Genomic DNA, 19,369 nt, shown 5'->3' on the forward strand with positions numbered 1-19,369 from the left:
GGCCTATTAATTAAATAATTTGAAAAGTATATCGAAACGATAAAAGCAAGGTAAAAGTTTCTAAGACAGCTTAACAACAAAGTTGAAATTCTGCTAATTTAACCCATGGGACATAAAAGTGCCCAAAACAGATTTTTTTTTCTTAAATTTGTTTTTAAAGAAAATAAAGTTTTAAAATATACCGGACTAATCCATAAAACTACACATGTAATAATACAATACAATACAAGTAAAAAAAAAAAAATGGAAATAGTAGAACAGTGAAGTTCATAGAGAGTTTTTCAAAAATGATCTACAACTCTTAATATGTATTTATTTACTTTTTTTTTTTTAAATATATAATTTTAGTCTATTTTCATCATGCCAAAACTTGGCAAGTTACAGCAATAGAAAGACAAATTCGATTCAAGTCTGTGCTGAATGTGGGTACAATTTGGAGAAAAGCTGCAGTTGAACCCACGCATTCACAGCAGCACCAAAGCTTAATTATTGAGGGTGACCCCCGATTGCTCAAACCAAATAGAGTTTTAGCAAGAAGCTCTTGCCTATTCAATTATAATTGGTGTATTCGGTTCATAACAAGCATATGCGGTTTAGCACAATGGGTGGACTCTAAAAGAAAGCTCAAAAGCACATTAAAACTGCATTACTTCTTCCAAGAAGTGTACTCAAGATCTTTCGGGTCTCGATGCGCACACCGTTCCAAAAGCGCACACGTCTCCAAAGGTGCACGTTTTACCACACAAAAGAGTTGACATTGTTTGAGTTTTAACAAGAGGTGTACATATGGCATCCGGGTTGTAATTAAATGTTTTTAAGTTGTTGTTTTTGTCTTCTCAGTGAAGTTTCCTTTTCTTCTCTATGTGCAGCCTTTTCCGCGTCTGAACAAGAGAGAAGAATTAAATAGCTTTTCTGCCAGTTTGGGACAAATGGATGGCAAAAAGCTGGTCAGCGAGTTTTGGTCCTTGATTGCCTTCTTCAGATGCCCTTCAAACAAAGGCTGGGGATGAAAATAAAGCCCCACCTGGTACTTCTGTTTGTTAAAATAATAAGAAATAGATTTCGTTTCATAAATAACTACAACAGATTGTAAAGTGCAGCAGTTGAAGAAGTAGCCTATCAATCAAGAGAGCGAGGCCAGGTATCACCTGCTCTTCAGTATAGGGCGCATTTATTGTTAAATCATGTTCTTTGCGATATCTATGATTTCCACAGCAACAGGTCGCCTATGTTTGCCCATACTTTGCATAACAAGCAAGATATTACTCTGCACTGATAAAAATCGGATGACAAATCTGACAGTCCCAAACCCACACCTGTCCCGCGATATCCCAATATGGGTCTGGCATCAAAAGTTATTTGTAAAGCGGTAATATTTGGTTTACTTTGGATTATTTCGAGGACTTTATAACAGCACGACAACATTCCCTATCTCCTTGCTTTATTTGTCCATTTTATTGAAAGCATATGGTTATCAGATGTCTTCCAAAATACATATTTAGTTAGACTGGCGATGAGTGCCTTTGTGGACACTTGGGAACCACGGTAAATATTTTGCGCCCATAACAGGGCTCTTGGTCTCTCCAATAAATTAAGATTTATCAAGACTTGGGGCCAAGTGTAAACTCGTGCTATCCGACCATGTTGAAAGTCTTGTTTGCAACTGCGACTATATTTACGACGCGCACCTAATGTACCTAATAACGGACTCCATTTGGAGACATCAGTGCGCACGCATTCTATTCTCTGTGCAAATTTTGTTGTGCATAATTTTCTGTTTTCATTGCACAAAGGAACTGCTCCTGCACATAGACACACGTTATTCCACATTTTCTTCGCTTAAATATAAATGCCCCAGGGTTTTGCGCACTACAACACAATTTACGCACAGGAATCTCACCAGAAGGCGCACAACGGCAATGACACTAAAATAATATTGTTTATCAGTAAATATGTTCAGCTCTGATTATTGAAAATGACTTGTTAAAAGTTATATATAAGTGCCTCTAAAAAGTCCCCGAAGCACGTATGTTCATAAAACCTACATGGTCTCTATGTTAACGTAGTAAGGTTACCAAGTCACCTGCTGCGACTATTCCTGCTCCAGATCCATTAACTTTTTATATCACCCATTCCAGAAGCTGGTGTTTGAGAAAACTTCATGCGTATTCAGTGCCATTATTAACTCAATCGTGATGATATAGCATTCATTGTGGGAAAAAAAAGGCTTAAATGCCACTATATATTTGCAGTAGGCTGTTTCGTATGATTTTTAATATAAACGAGAAAAAATGACTAAGATAGAAAATGACAGACAACTATAGAAAACGATCCTGTTTTAAAATCCTCTCTTAGTTTATTTCTGAAACTATGAATGTACATTTTTGGAAAGGACCGTCTCAGTTCTGATTGGCCACTTGACTCCATTTGTTTGTCCTAGAGCGCAGACAGGATAAAGGGACATCATTGACGAATGGGCGCATCACCCTCTATTGTCCTCTTGATTTATATATTAAGGGAATGAATAAAGAGACTGTATGTTGCTCACTGATAGACAGGACTCTCAGTGCTCTAGACCGACACCCTCACGGAACTTCGGCTTCACCGAGCCAGTCTGCAAGAGGTAAGCATCTAAAGTATGATAGGTTTCTTGTAGATTGTTATTCGAGACCTTGGACTAAGGATGTCCAGTTGTGATTTATGTTTACAGAATGACTCCAAGATCCACGTACGCTTCGGGAGGAAGGAATGGGACCTTTAAATCTAACTGGAGTTCGGCATTAGATCTCAAGTCTGGATCCACAGACATTACCAAAGGTCAACAAATTAAATGCAACAGAGAAAATGAGCTTGGCAGCACAGACTCTGCGACTAAAGGATGCTCATCTACCTTCAGCGAAGAGAATACAAGAAATAAAAGAATGAAGAAAAAGAGGCCAGTTAAATCAGCAAGCAGACAACGTGGGAATCGCAGAGGGAAGGCAAACGATAGAGAAAGGCACCGCATGCATAAGCTGAACTCTGCTCTGGATACTCTGAGAAGCGTGCTTCCAACTTTTCCAGATGACGCGAAACTGACTAAAATTGAGACTTTGAGATTCGCGCACAATTACATTTGGGCATTGTCAGAAACACTGAGAATTGCAGACCACGTTCGACAAATTTCAAATCACGTTCGGGATCAGGGGAACCTCACGGTGCCAAGCGCTTGCTTGGAAGCGCGTAACAGCGCATCAAGCTCCTGCGCGTCCAAGTGGCACTCCACAAACTCATCATCAAATTGGCAAGAAACCCAAGGCTACTACTCTGATATGTTGCTAGAGGAATTTAACTGCAATTTTCAGGACAATCTGACATTTTGATTTGCTGGGGAAAGTCTAATCTGCGAGTAGCAAAACAAATCTGGCAAAAGTTAACCATTGCTGACAACGAGTAGGCTATGACACGCTTCAGGGTAGCTCATAAGTGGATTCATTTGACTTTTCGTTTATGCCTGAAAAACAACAACATAATAATTTTATCATTTTAATTATTCAAACGTTTTATTGCATGCTTCCATATGTCTATGACGATGACAGACAAATCAATGTTGTAAATATTGTTTCTGATATGTCCTTCTTCCCTTTTTAATTCAAGCAAATAAACAAAAAGTTATTTTTTTTATCTTTTTTTTTCATTCGAGTGCTTTTGTAGAACATAAATAGTACAATCAAGTATAATAAATTCCTATAAAAATGCTTTAGTGTCTCGTGAAGTAAGCTTGCGTGTTGTAAATTTACTGACAGGGTTCTGCGCATGCGCTGTACACCAGCTGAGCTTTCCGAGCAACAGGTGCTCACACTCGGGAAGACCGTGCAATATCTCTAATGGAAAAAAAATACATTACAATATCCCAAATAAGTACAAATTAAACCTTCATTTCTTAAGTAAAAAACAAACAAACTCCAGCCACATTCAATGTCTCTAAATATTTAATTTCGTAAACAAGCCTTATTATCATTATGCTTGGTGTGTGTATGTTTTTCCTTATGCACGTTGTGTCAAATAACTCTGTGTTTCAATTAGTATATTCTTGTAAGAACTGAGTAATTGTGATTAGGTTCACTTTTGAGATTTGTTACAACTATTGCACTCTTGACTGAAGTATGAGAGTGTTTGTGCTTTCAATGCAACATTCAAATATTCAGTCATTTATTCTGCTATAATTATGCTTCTGCAGAAAGGCTTTTATTGAAAGTCCAGCACGATTCAAATGAATAAACATTCCTAATCAAAAAAAGCCAGTAAAAAGTCAATCTTTTAATAAATAAACCATAAAGAAATTTCACAATGGATATGCAACATTTTATTAATATCTAGCATGGCTGAACAAGTTATTTCATAAAAAATACGGAGAATCCAAAAGACAATATACATACAGGGAATAGATTTTACATACCAATGTGTGTGAGAAATATGACCATGATTACATAATACATTTCAATGATCAACTTATGAAAAACTGCTAATGCAGTAAGTGGTCTTAATATACCCTAGCACCAATAATATGAGCCTTTTATACAAAGAGATATATGTATGGAATGACTAAGACATTGGAATGTATGATAACAATAGCACTTATCTGGATAGACCCTATATTCACATATTCAGGTGATGTCTAATCACATGTCCTGATTATTGTTGCCGAAGTCCATTTAAATCCATGCACTTCTGTCTGAGCATGTAAGAGTTGTTTCAAACATTCATGCTGCCAACAAAGCAGCCTCACTGAAAGACTATCCAAATAAAGTGTTACAGATTTCTGAAGGAATACCCCACATAAGGGAATGTGCAGTTTTAAAGTAGAATGTTGGTAAGATTCTACTTTGGAAAAACCGTGACAACGTCATAACCCTCTGGAGGAGTGACGCGTTCGCGTGCGTGTTTCTCGCAGTAAATCTTGTCCTCAACAAAAAAGTGTCCTTTCTGCTTCAGATTGATCCCGCAGTCTGTGCAAACGTAGCACTCTGGGTGGCGAAACTTATCTCGAACTTTGACAATCATTCCTCTTTAAAACAAAAACAAAAAGAGAGAGATCAAAGTTAGTCACAGAACATGTTTGGGAAAAATTCCTATTATTATGAGAGGCTGCTCACTGCAGAACCAATGGGTGGAGCTTGACATGAAATCTGCCATGTCCAAATACCCACACTTGTGGTCTTAGCCACTTGAGAGCGCGTGCTCGCGACAGGAAGTAAGTGCGCAAGACTGTCCCTTGTCTTAAAAATGCCAAAATGCAGTTCCCTTAATGTACATTAAAGCCACACTATCTCAAATACTGCTTCGGAGCGGTATTCAAGGCTAAGCGTATCCCATCATGCATTATGTTCGAGAACTCATGTGCCCCGAAATCACGAGATGTCGAGGAAAATATTCCACTGTAATTTAAATTAATCAGATTCATATAATTTGGTAGTAAAACATTTTATTGGTGCAAAGATGAGTATGGTATGTGTAGGCCTGCAGCTGTTTTTATCACTTAATTAGAAGCACCACAATTTTAAATTTGTGTCTTCTGATAGTTACATAGCGACTACTGAATAGACATGTAGAAGTTTATTTTAAAATGCAAAGTGTTGAAAATATAATAAATAAAAGCTCTGTAAACACTTGCATTTTTTGCAACACTATAAGTGTGACTGTGTCCCATCAAGTAATCAAACGTTTTACAAACACTTGCAGTCTTTACGCCTACGCCAAATAGAGGAAATACATCATGCAAGTAGACAAGTGGTCAAGTGCAAGTGTGGGTATTTGGACAAGGCAATCATTTGGCTCTGCAATGAACACCACTTGATCATTATGGAGAAATCCAAATCCAAAGAAGATCATATAAAGAGATTCAGTTCCAAAATGTTCCACTAGATGGCAACACTGGACATGAAACTACAAAGTACTTGCAATTGTTCTTGGATGCATGAATTTCCTTAAAACTCCTAAAAAGATATACCAAAACAGTGAAACTTACACAATCCCTGAACCGCATTTGTCACATAGAGAGAGCTTTTCAGGATTCCCAACTGAGGCTCCAATTTTTGGGGTGGGGGCCTTGACGCTTCTGAAGCCAGAGGGTTTATCTACATCACCTGACACAAAGAAACAAAGATGCTTAGGCTTTTTTTATAGGCCAGATCATCTGATGCCATTTACAAAACATGTTTCACAGCTAATGATTATGAATGACCAGAATTGCAGATAGCCATTTTGTCAACAGAAGCTAAGGCTTGGTCACCTTCATGTAATTCAGACACAATGTAGTATACACAGTGCGTTAGATATTATACCAGTTTCCAGGATCTCCTGCAGAACTTTAAAAGAGGCAGACTGGCGAGGAGGCTCATTGGATTCTTGATTCTCCTGCAGCATTTTGTACACCTCAGAGTCTGCAGGTAATGCAGGCTTTGGCTGGCCAGGTTTACAGGGATCTGAGCTATAATACAGGAAGAAGGTCACATATGACAGTCACAAGACAAACAATGTTATCTCAAAAGTATTATGTCATTTACGCCAATCCCAACTGGCTCGTTTCAGCCCTGACAGCCATAAATTCAAATAGCTATACTTATACAGCACAGAACTGGAATGATTGTTGCAGTTATAATGTCGACTTAGAGTGTTCATGATTAAGACAAACATCTTTTAAAAATCTAGTCCAGAACACGTGCTTAATTCTTAAAACTTTATATTCTTGGTGATTTCGTATGGTTTTGAAAAACTCATTTTCGAGAAAGTTTAAATGTAATCAAGTAAACACTAATAACATATTTTCCTTACACACTGAATACATCTCAATCCTTTCTTAAATCATTAAAAAAAATAATAATAAAAAAAATACACTACCGTTCCAAAGTTTAGGATCAAGATACAAAAAAAGGACCCATTAAAATGATCAAAACTAAAAAGTGACAAAGACATTTATAATGCTGCACTTTTGAACTTTCTATTCATCAAGGAATCTTGAATAAATATTACGGTTTCCACAAGAATATTAAGCAGCACAACTGTTATTGATAATAATAATATTAAAAAGAAAAGTTTCTTGAGCACCAAATCAGCATATTAGGATGATTTCTGAATGATCATGTGACTGGAGTAAATTCAGCTTTGCCATCACAGGAATTAATTACATTTTAAAATAGAAAATTATTTTAAATTTAATATTATAATCACAATGTTACTGTGATATTTTTGCAGCTTTGGTGAACATAAGGGACTTCTTTCCAAAAGATAAAAAAAATATAATAATTGACCCCAAGTTTCTGAATGGTACTGTATTTTTCAAGGTACAATTATTTTCAAATATCATAAATTAATCATTTATTAAACACCATTAGGTTTTTGAGGAGTTGCCCCACATGACATTTAACAACCTGTATTAACCTTGCCTTATAAAAAGGTCAAATTATTTGCTATTTTAGAGACTTATAGTCATGAAGGTGTCCACTCTATGATATCATTTACTGATTTATGTTTTTCCTACATGTTGGTTGCACCATATGGCTTTGTGACAAGTACGTCAGTGTGGTGTGCATCATGCTTACTTCTTACTGGCTTCATTGGAGACAGCAGAAGTCTGGACATCATCCACTGCGCTGTTGAAACTCTTAATGTTCTCAGAGGAATACAGGCCAGCGGGGTTATTGTAAAGGTTGGTGACCACCCTGGGACTGCCAGAATTAAATGGAATAGCACTCCTGTTATGAGCAGAGCCTATTTGTTTTACCTCCTACAGAAAAAGACACCAGCAACTATGAGACTACAAATCTCAAAAACACGGCAAACAGAGGAGAGAAGCGTAGCTTTAAAAGCATAATTCACTCAAAAATGAAAATTCTGTCATCATTTACATTTACACACCCTTATGCCATTACAAAACTGTGTGAATTTTACCCTTACATTTATTTATAAGAACATTACACATTATAGTTTCTGTAAATATGCCATTAGCCAACTGAACATTTCCAACTGTAGTTCTTTGCCCAGATGCTAAAAGACAAAATGTACGGAAAAATACATAAAGAAAAAAAAAATGCCTTCAAAATGTCTTCACAGAAGAAAAAGTCATAAAGGTTTGGAACGACATGAGGGTGAGTAAATGATGACAGAATACAATTTTTGGGTGAACTATCCCTTTAAGAGATTGAAACAAAGCCAAAGACATTAGGGCCCGGTTCACAGACAGGGCTTATACTAAGCCAGGATTAGGCCTTATTTCAATTAGAACATTTAAGTAGCTTTTATAAACATGTCTCCGAAAAGGAAAAAACATTACTGGTGTGCATCTTGAGATAAAACAAATGGCAGTGACATATTTTAAGATATGTCAGTGCAAGTGGCTTTCAGTTAGAACAGCTCAAACATGTATTTTAGTCTGGGACTAGTTTAAGCATTGTCTGTGAAACCGGGGGGTATATCATTTCAATAAGGAATGCAGTAATATATAACTGTTAGACCAGAAAAAAAATTCTGAGAATCAATCATTACTTTTTTTAAATAACCAAGCTGATGTGAACTAAGACCATTAAACAAAAAACAGACATAGAAAAGTTTTGCCAAAGACTGAGGTTTTAATGACACTGTGAAAGTTTCCACTGTTAACAACATATTTAGCAGTTGTTTTTTATTATGTTTCGCTCTCTGCTTGAATCGGGAAATATTTATAACACCAAAACTATGTAGTCAAACTCCACACACTTCCTATGATCACTCACATTCTGACCCTGAGTTTCCAACTTAGCCTGCAGGATGTGGGTCTTGCGTCATGGCTTTGGCTGATAAACTCACCGGTCTCCATGGATAAGGCTTGTTAGGACATAAACAATGACTTCACTTTGGCAGCCTATAAGTGACGTGCCTTTATTTGTTTAGCGGATATGGTCCTGTTATGTATGACAGCCTCAGGCACACCGAATAGCTTTAAAGCTCATTGAAAATAATCAGGGGTCCATTTAAAAATCCCTCAGCTACCAGTTAAGCAGAGCTGAAACGTACCTGTGTATCTGTATTTGACAGATTCATCTTGTATGGATTGGGCTTTCCTTCTTCAGTGACTAGTGGGGACCACATTTTTGTCTCTGATCTAAAAAAAGAAAGAAAAAAAGTGTCATACAGTGAATCAATAATATAAAGTATAAAATCAAGGCTTAGAAGTAAGAATGGCCTGATGACCAGTGTGAGACAGTTTTTGGGCAAGGTGATGTAATTGTACTTATCTTGTATTGTGTAAGTTTGCAAGGCATAAAACACATTGGGTTTTCTGTCATGTATTGAACAATATTGTTGCAAATTCTGACTTGCCACCAATGTAGCGTTTTCTAGCTGATTGACACAGATGAGGATATGTCGAAATTGTAAGAATGTCTTTTGAATGACTTCAGTAAAAACACCCAGCAACATTGTACAATGTATGCCATTGTTTTCCACGGTGTCATTGAATTATATTATACTTTCTAGCTATTATAACACATTAAAAAACTATTGATTTTTGTAACATTTAATGAAATGTTCTTGTACAAATACAAATCCTCATTGTTGAGCCCATTAAAAGGTGCATGGCCAATCTGACCATGACCAGTGGAGTAATGGAACCCTAATGGTTCAAAATATTAAATCTAGATTGTCTGGAATAATTTATAAATAATAATGTATTTTTTAAAAGAAGTTTTGTTATATCATGCTTTTATGTGTGCATTTAGCAGATACCTTTATCCAAAGTGACTTACAAATAAGGTTAAAAAAAAGAGCAATTTGTCAAAGAGCCAATATTCGTAATAGACAACACCTGGTTTATTAGTCAAGGCAAGATTACTCATGGCTAATGATATATATTTGGTAATTCAGACAAACCACAGCATGTTTCCCTCACCTGTCAATGGAAAGCACCATTTCCTCAAGGCAGGCTTTGATTTTATTCTGTGCTTCCAGGTGAGTCATGCCTTCTGTTGACTCTCCATCTATGGCCAGGATCATATCCCCAATGCAAAGATCAGCCTGAGCCGCTTTACTTCCTGGGGTCACCTAAAAAAAAAATCCCAAAATGAGTATCATCATCATTGTCTAAAAGGAAAAATAGGCTTTTTAGTGAATGCAGACAAATCACCCTTTGTTACTTTAAAATGAAATTGTGCCATTTTCCATTCCCAAATATAAACTGAAAGTTTTTTTTGCACAATAACTGTGATCAGCTTTCACTTGTTATGTGATGACTTCCTCTATAAAGTGTAAGGGTGTGCACCTTGTTTATGAGAAGAAACTTTGTGGTTTAAGGTGCAGTCAGCAAGTTTTTATTTAGGTTTAGCTGACTCTTATTCATCCCAATAGTACCAGTGGTTTATATCAGCCTGAATGCATGAGGTTTGTTTTAAGACTATCTGCAACTTGATGCTGAAACCCTTTTTGTCTGTTTCTCTCATGATGCACACATATATTCATCCATATACACGTTCAGAACTTTTTTTTCTAGCTTATAAAAATCAGCCAATCAGATTCCACTCTGCTTTAAAAGCTGGAGCATTTCGTGTGGCAGATGACATACCTGCAGTGCCTACTTATAATGAACAGAACATTATCATGAATTGTTTTTGGAAGGTAACAGTTATTGTTCTTGATGTGAACGGGCCTTAATTTTTTACATAGACCGCTGACAGGAAGTGCTATATGAAGCAAAGTGAATATAAGTGGAAATTAATATTTCTGTATGTAAAATCTTTTAATTAACAAAACATATTGGGTGCAAATTAGTTGACAGGCAACTTGTTGCAATTGAAGGTATGCTACACTTTTGAAACTCGCGCGTATTGTGTCATATTATAACGTGTCACTAATGCCATGAATTCTTGTAATGTTTTAAAAACAGTTTCGGTCTATTTCTACGGAACTATATGGAATCACGTAGCCTAGTAGTTCTATTTAGATAAAGAATCAAACTTCGTGTCCATATAACTTGTTAGTTTTGGCTTCCATGTTTTAAGAGAAAGACAGTGGCCATTTAATCCAAGAGCTCTAGAGTTCACGTGCGTTTCGGTTGGATGCTGCGGCATGCGTGGCACGTTCTTGAGAAGGTTTATCCGTTTTATGAAGCATAATGTTTTGGCCTAGTTGTGTCTATGAACGCCACTTTTTCTCTGTGCTAAATTATTAACAAATCCGAAGTTAACGTCTTACCCTCGAGATTGTAAGAGGCTGCTCGAAATCTTTCCCTCCGACCAGACGGAATCCCCACGGTCCAGGGCCTTGTAAAACAACCCGTACAGGCATTATACTTCCAACACTTAGCCTAAACGGCTGGCGTAAAGTTGTTCCTGAACTGGTGCACTGTAACTGTGCTATAGCCTAAAGTCTGTAGTTTCGTGTTACTGTAGCGGGACAGGGCGTTCACTTTGAAGAGACGGTGACTGGGCGGAGCTTCCTCAGAAGTGAGCGAATAATGTCAGGTCTCTGTGCTGATAAGAGCTTATTTCCTATGTTTGTTTAGGGGTGGGCCGTTACGTCATTTTATATTGAAGTTTACCATGTATGGAAGAGTCAAATCCTGGGGTTTGGTATGTGCCACTCCCAATCCAGTAGAAATCCTGGCGAATTCCTGTTCGCTCAAAACATATGCTTTCCAGGACTATGGGTCACATTCTCAGCATTCCCCAAAAGTGGAGCAAGTGCAGACAAAACGGGCAACGCGGTAGCAGCACATTGTTTGATTTATATCAAAGGTGTGTGAAGAGTTCTGTAAACTTTATAAAGGTAAGCACGTCCATAGAATGGATAGGCAAGAGCACAAGTGAAGACATGCTGCATCATGATTTGTGAGCCTTTGAAATACTGAGGAGGACATTTCAAATGCTCCTCCAGTCAGTTTTCAACATGTTTCTAAATATTTGTGAGGATATTTGCAAAGGTTTGGCCATCAAAAGTGTAACCAAACCTGGACACAAATACTTTCTACATTTAATACATTGCATCTAGCACATTAAGTCGCACAATTGCTGGCATTGTAGCTTAAAACATTATAATTGTTTATGCAAATTCAAAGATGGTTTGAGATATGGGAGTGCACTCTTTGATTTATCTTTACCCAGTTCAGGAATAAGTGTTAAAGTAGCCTAGGTTATGTGTTTGTATTCACTTTTTCAGATAAACTGTAGGCTATTAGTAGTCCAGAGGCTGATCTCTTACTTTACAATTTAAAAATATATATTCCAAGTAAAATTTAAATGGTTACTAAACAGTTAGGATTCTGAGTCAGGATGGTTCTGTAATATGGTCCCAGGGGGCCTGTCTTATCTATTTAGTAACCATGGTGATTTCAGTTAGGATCTCATTTAGAACACTGAACTTATCTTAAGACTTCAGATAGGATGTCTCTGTAGTTAACACCCTTCCTGCAGAGTTTAACCCTGCTTTGGCACACCTGTAACTAGTGATGTAGTACTCGAGTCCGAGACCGGTCTCGAGACCGATTTCTGCTTTCTCGGACTCGTCTCGTCTTGACTCGGTCTCGACCCTTCAAAGACTCGGTCTTGACTCGGACTCGGCATAGGCGGTCTCGTCCCCATCACTAGTCCAATAGTATACATACCACTAGAAATTTTTTATTTGCTCTGCATGTCCTAACTATGATTTAAAAAAGTCAGGGTGGGCTTAACATGTTGATGACAGAGCAGTACTGTTGAAGCAGTTTAGAAAAATAGGCAGAAGATGATGCATGTGGTAGGGATTTTTTTAATGATAGTAAAAGCATAGTCCATATTAAGACGTTAAAGGGATAGTTCACCCAAAAATGAAAATTTTATCATTGTTTACTCACCCTCAAGTTGTTCCAAACCTGTATGAGTTTCTTTGTTCTGCTGAACACAAAGGAAGATATTTGGAAGAATGTTTGTAACCAAATAGATCTCGGTCCCCATTGACTACCATAGTATATTTTTTTCCTACTATGGAAGTCAATGGGGACCGAGATCTGTTGATTACAAACGTTCTTCCAAATATCTTCCTTTGTGTTCAGAACAAAGAAACTCATACAGGTTTGGAACAACTTGAGGGTGAGTAAATGATGACAGAATTTTCATTTTTGGGTGAACTATCCCTTTAAGACTGCTCCTCTAAACAATTCCCAATCTAGCTTAGTCTGTAGGCCTAACTGTTGATTATTAACTGGGGTGATATTAAATCATGAATATGAAAACTGACATGTTTTTATGGTCTTGGTCTCGACCCTTCAAAGACTCGGTCTTGACTCGGACTCGGCATAGGCGGTCTCGTCCCCATCACTACCTGTAACTATCAAGGAGTCCGAAAGTCTTTCAGTAACAGTTTTTCAGGTAGCCTATGCTTAACTAAACTATACAGAATGGAAGATTTTCTAAATGTGATCTTTGGCCCACACGGACTAATTTCTAGCAATGTGTCCCCTCCTCAAACTCAATGCGCTTGAACCTTCTTCACATTTCTGGATTAGGAATGTGCAATGTATTAGGGTTAACTCTTTACCTATAAAGGTAAATGGAAGACTGGTATATGTTACATTCCCATAGCATTCAAATAGGGGAAATAGAGAAATGGATTATGGCAGTTAGATGAAAGATGTCAAATTGAAATTGTATCAGAAACCTCATCACAGCTGTGTTGACTATTTTTTTAATATTTTAATGTCAGTCTAATAACGTACAGTGATATAAATGTACATACATTTTTTTAATACATGGAAAATATAAAAAACAAAGTTAATTATTGCAGAAATGTCATCACATTCTGTAATAAAAACACATTTGTATATGGCTTGCAATAAGAAATTGTGCAATGTAAAATACAAAAAATAAGTAGGCTAATATGAACAATTAGAAATATCAATAGTGCAAAATAAGAAAAAGTAGCCTAAATGAAATAACACTACAGAGTAAAAAAAGCGATAAATATACACAAAGTAAGCTTCTGTTTAAAAGTGAAAAAAAAATATATATTTTTTTTTTATGTTTTTGAAATAATGTCTTAATCTCACCAAGGCTGCATTTATTTGATCAAAAATACAATAAAAACAGCAAAACTGTGTAATATTATTATAATTTATCTGGTTTCTGTTGTAATATATTTCAAGTGTAATTTATTCCTGTGATCACAAAGCTGAATTTTTTTAGCAGCTATTTCTGCAGTCTTCGGTGTCACTTCTTCAGAAATAATGCTAAACAATAAACACAGTGATGCTTAATAATTTTGTGGAAACTGTTTTTTTACAGGATTTTTCTGATGAATACAAAGTTAAAAATAACAGCATTTATTATAAATAGAACTTTTTGTAATATTTAACAATTTCATAAACGTCTTTACTGTCTTTTTTTAAATCAATTTAATTAGCCTTTGCTAAATAAAAGTAGGTTATTAATTTTTCTTCCTTTAAAAAAAATCTTACTTACCCCAAACTTTTGAATGACAGTGTATCATGAAAATATAAATAATAATAATAATAATATAGACAGCTAAAACTGTTTTCAACATTATTAACAATGATGTTAGAATGATTTTTGAAGATCATGAGACACTTAAGACTGAAATAATGGCTGCTGTAAAGTCAGCTTTGCATTCACAGAAATAAATTACATTTTAAAATATATTACAACAGAAACAAATTAATTTAAATTTAGCCTAACATTTCACAATATTACAGTTTATTTTTGATCAAATAAATGAAGCCTTTGTGAGATTAAGAGACTATACTTTCAAAAATATAAAAAAAACCTTAATGTTTCCAAACTTTTGACCGGTATGCATAAAGGGACCTATTTATTCAGAAGGATGCAGATTTTACAATAGCTATTGTATTCAATTGTTTTAGTCTAGCTAGCCTACTAATAAATACGTCTATCAGTGGAAATGTTGCCTCTATACATAAATAACAGAGGACTAGATGAAATACTTTAACGCTGACAAAGTTCAGTTAAAAAGCAAATTTGTCTTTTGATTCAAAGTTGAAGGCTACTACATTTCATACAGCCTGTTGGCGGCACCACCGGTGCATCATAATAGGAGGTCGGAGTTGAATTGCATAAATCAGATGTGATGTGAACTCACGACCAACAGAGGTCATCCTCAACCCTTTGCACTCAAACACACAGACAGTTTTGAAATGTCTTGGTTTCGTTTCCACTTCTTTTTTCCGTGATGATAGCACCGTGAAGGACATAACCACAAACACAATGCTCGTTCTCAAATGATAAGCGCCTATATGTGTGTCTTTGCTCTATCTCAACAATTAAAGCGTTTGAGCGCGAGGTCAAAACATTACTGGAGTTCTGTAAGTTTATTTGTGTAGGCTATTCAAGAGAGTGTAGCCTCTTGAATAGATACAGTGTTTATAGTGCCTTATAAAATCATTATTTTAGTGTTTGCATCAACAGTATAAAGATAGAAAATATCTAAGTTCCCTAAGCTGTTCTTTTTTAACACGGTTCCTCTTTATCAGCGAGCTCTACCGAAAAGCAGAAGTAAAGCATGTGACCTGCTGAAACTATCAGTACGAGTCGATGAGAAGTAGGCTTGTTTAAATCTTGTGGTCAGGCCTCTCTGCCCCTGGTCCCCCTCAAAATCTATCATGAGCGCAGCTAGAAAGGTGTCTCATGATGTCATTGTGTGAGTTCACCAATGACAGGTGAAGCAATAGAACATATAGAAGACGTCACATTCGTGTGGGAGTGGGGGGTATGGCTTTGTTAAGTACGGGGCAAACGGTGACATTTCGAGCTGTTAACACCTTCTCTCTCTCTGTCACACTCCCCCACCCACGGGCTGTGACGCAGTTCGGCTTGACCAATGTGAGCAGGTGTTTCAGTGTGGCCAGATCTAGAGGGTGGTGATGGGGCATATTGTAAAATAGAAAAAGAATAAAACCCCTGAATAATGAAAGCATTTAATACAAGGCTTAGGATATTGATATCTATTATTACATAAATACATGTTAAGTAAATAAAAAAATTTCTTTCATAATATTTAAATAAATTAATATTATTATTCAATGTCATTTATCCTTATTCAAAATGTTTTGTTGATTATTTTCTTACACTAGAATACTTTTTAGTAAACCATTGTTTTTTGTTATTAAACTAATGAACTATTATTAAGATTAAAGTGATTTAAAAGATTTTTAAAAGATTTAATTCCATTAAATATTTTGCGTAATATTTAAGTAAACAAAAAAATAAATGATCATTCAAATTTTGTCAGCTGTTAATGTACAAACAAACTTTGTTTTGTCGATCATTTTATAACGCGATGTAGATCACAACATCTTTTTTGATTAAATCATTATTTTATCTTAATAAACGTATTAAAGTATTTAATTATATTGTAAAACGTTACGTTTTACAGTGTAATCCTTGAATACAATATATGCTGCTTTGGGAAAAATGGTCTGCCAAACTGTCGCTCTCACAAAAGCACACAGCGCAACATATACTGGTTATGTCAGGTGTGTATAATGATATGTAGGAATCTGTACAATGTGTTTTTGTTATTTATTCAGAGTGAGTGTATGAGAGCAAGTGTGGAGATGTGGCGTTAAGTGAAGAAATTACATTGAGTATGGATGGAATTTAAGAATTGAATGGTGGTAAGTTCAGTATCAAATTCAGATCAGATCTGAGGCAGATAATTTGCAAGCACACCATGTTAATGCAGTTCTCTCTGAAGGGTTATAGGGATTTTCCCTCTGCTGAAATCTGAGATTCACTGCACATGAGGTAAGCATTTCAGTCAAACACACAAGCAATATGTAATTAGACAGACCTTCAGGACAGTTATACATGCCTCTTTTTCTCCAAGCAAAATGTTTAATGAGTACCCTTGAATTTGAAGATGTATAAGGTAGGTTTTCTTGGTAGTGAATTCAAATGGACACGTTGCTTTGCTTGGTGTCTTTTATTAAGACATTTAGATCAGAATAGTTTGAAAGAGGCATGTGAGTCCATATTTTTGTATTTTTCAGGGGAAAATTGTATTATCAATCCTTTTCTCTATCTTTACAGAAGTGAGCAAACTTCGGCACTGAAGCTTTCATTCAATCATCATTCATAAACATCCAGTACATTATTAGACTGTAATGTGATCTTTCCTTCAGAACTTCCTCATTCTCCTGGTGAGAGCAGCACACAAGAGAAGGCAGCTCTGTGAGGCGTGTCATCCATTTCCCATCACGCAATGATATGTGTGTTTGTGTGTGTGTGTGTGTGTGTGTTCGTGACGGAGGACGGGGGAGGAGCTTGACTGGAACTGAGAAGTTTGGCTCTGTTGTGTTTTGCCCTGGCTCTGTTCCAGGGCAGAAATGCTCTGACCGAACATGCATGATTCTAAGGTAGACTCACACTAATGACAAATAACTTTGGAATCCCTTTTTACTCCAGCTCAGTGTTGAATGCAGGTAACGAGATAATGATATTGTTGTGCTAAAGGTTTATATGCTCTGGCCAGGAGCCAGAAATCTAACTCATGTTAAACACAAAAGCACTTTTAGCCATAAGGAGGAGTATATTAGGAGTACACAGCAACTGCATCACTGTGGTCATTTCAACCCAACATCTTGTTTTTGATCGATATGCTTTGCAAATATCAGTTGATGTTATTATGTTGGTGGTTATTATTTTCATCTTCTTCATTAGTTCCAGGAAGGTAGAACAAACAAACGTCACTTATTTAATTCACTGACATCTGCTCAAGTATTTCCCCTCAGATCTGTGCGATTATTACCTCATGATGGTAGCTATGACAACATCAGGTTTTTGATATGATCAGAGGGACTCTATTGAGACATTAACCTTTGCCCTCAATAACATGCATAACAGAAAACATTTTCTAATGACAACTAACTTATTAAAATCCTACCAAAATGCTTGTGCTTTCCATGCGTATGACTGAATTGTTTCTGTTTAGGAGCTGCATTGTGGTTTGCTACGGATAGACAGACAGGAAGCCGCAATTTTAAACGGCATTATCTTCCAGATAAGACCATAAGATGAGTCTGTCTTCAAGTGTGTCCTGTATTCACAGGTGTTGACGTCTCTATGGGGAAAGCAGCTCTTGTTCATACTGGCTATAAACCACACAATTTCAAGAAATGTTGTGAGCATTATTGGAATATAGAATGCGATTATTATAAACTCCATGTATTGACGTATAAACGCTTACCTAAAATGAATGACTTAAGGCCTACGATTGTTCCTGTTTTTGTACAAGATTCAAAAGCATTTTTCTTTGAAGCTTAAGTTTCTCTTGCACCAATTCATGTATTAAAGGGGTGGTTAATTGAATAAACTTTTTTTAACTTTAGCTAGTGTGTAATGATGCTGTTTGAGCATAAACAGCATCTGCAAAGTTATGACGCTCTAAGTTCAAAACAAAGGGAGATATTTTATTTTACATAAATCAATTTTTAAGGACTATACAACAAACGGCTGGTATGGGACTACAATGAGCTTCTTCATGGGTTAGTGACATCACTAACCCTAAAATTTACATAAAACCCACCCCCGGGAACGCAATTTATAGATTATCATGACAGAATATGCTAATCAATGACTAGAAGATAGTTAACTCCACATCAGCTACATAAATTCATCAACTAACCATTCAGAAATGTCCTGTTGCATTCTGCATGTTGTCACTTCTTCTTGAGTCTCTCCATCTTTGTCCAGCTCCGGATTGAACATAAAAGGCTAAAAGTTTTAGAAATTTTCAGTGCATGTCTGTGTGAGGTAATTGAAGAAGCTAATGCACACACAAGCTGTTGAAGCCCCGCCGTCTGAACCGCAGCTCATTTGCATTTAAAGGGACACACACAAAAGCCTCACAATTTTAACATGCTATAAACAATTATCTGTGGGGTATTTTGAGCTAAAACTTCACATACACACTCTGGGGATATCAGAGACTTATTTTACATCTTGTGAAAAGGGCATTATAGGACCCCTTTAATCACACTGTTGTATGGATGTAATTCAACAATTTGGCTATTGTTATTGTTTTTATGTACTATTATGTTCATTTAAGTTTATTTCGCATGTGTGGATGTTATATATAAAATACAAAAGAACCTGCTTATTAATTTTACGTTAATTCCAAATTAAATCAAATTATAAAACAGATGTTACTTTATTACCTAAATTTTACTTACTCTTCTCGGGTTTCACCAAAATATTAAACAGCGCAACTGTTTTCAACATTGATATATGTTGATAAGATTAGCATATTAGAATGATTTCTGAAGGATGACACTGAAGACTGAGTAATGATGCTGAAAATTCAACTCGCCATAACAGGAATAAATTACATTTTAAAGTAAATTTAAAATATAAAA

The 19,369-nt window shown here is 36.1% G+C and overlaps 2 protein-coding genes across 2 annotated transcripts; one reads left to right on the forward strand and one right to left on the reverse strand.

Annotated features, from left to right (window-relative positions):
- Positions 1-2,711: 2,711 nt before the first annotated feature.
- Positions 2,712-3,362, forward strand: neurog3 (neurogenin 3; the record flags this gene model as incomplete). Its single annotated transcript, XM_084391114.1, has 1 exon — positions 2,712-3,362. The coding sequence occupies one exon, from the start codon at positions 2,712-2,714 to the stop codon at positions 3,360-3,362; it is 651 nt and encodes a 216-aa protein (XP_084247240.1).
- Positions 3,363-4,322: 960 nt separating this feature from the next.
- pdlim1 (PDZ and LIM domain 1 (elfin)) lies at positions 4,323-11,506 on the reverse strand. Its single transcript, XM_084391108.1, has 7 exons — positions 11,203-11,506; positions 9,905-10,056; positions 9,031-9,118; positions 7,581-7,765; positions 6,324-6,469; positions 6,008-6,125; positions 4,323-5,047 (listed from the first exon to the last, which is right to left on the reverse strand). The coding sequence occupies exons 1-7, from the start codon at positions 11,293-11,295 to the stop codon at positions 4,861-4,863; spliced, it is 969 nt and encodes a 322-aa protein (XP_084247234.1). The 5' UTR covers positions 11,296-11,506; the 3' UTR covers positions 4,323-4,860.
- Between the last annotated feature and the right edge of the window lie 7,863 nt (positions 11,507-19,369).

Source organism: Rutilus rutilus (assembly GCF_951802725.1).
Source record: "Rutilus rutilus genome assembly, chromosome: 20".
Taxonomy (NCBI): domain Eukaryota; kingdom Metazoa; phylum Chordata; class Actinopteri; order Cypriniformes; family Leuciscidae; genus Rutilus; species Rutilus rutilus.

Excerpts from the sequence above, each read along its gene's own strand:
- pdlim1 (XM_084391108.1), bottom strand. The coding sequence starts at position 11,295 with ATGCCTGTACGGGTTGTTTTACAAGGCCCTGGACCGTGGGGATTCCGT. Across the intron at positions 6,470-7,580 it reads TCCAATGAAGCCAGTAAGAA|CTCAGATCCCTGTAAACCTG; the intron begins GTAAGCATGATG and ends CCTGTATTATAG. Across the intron at positions 6,126-6,323 it reads GCAGGAGATCCTGGAAACTG|GTGATGTAGATAAACCCTCT; the intron begins GTATAATATCTA and ends TCTTTGTGTCAG.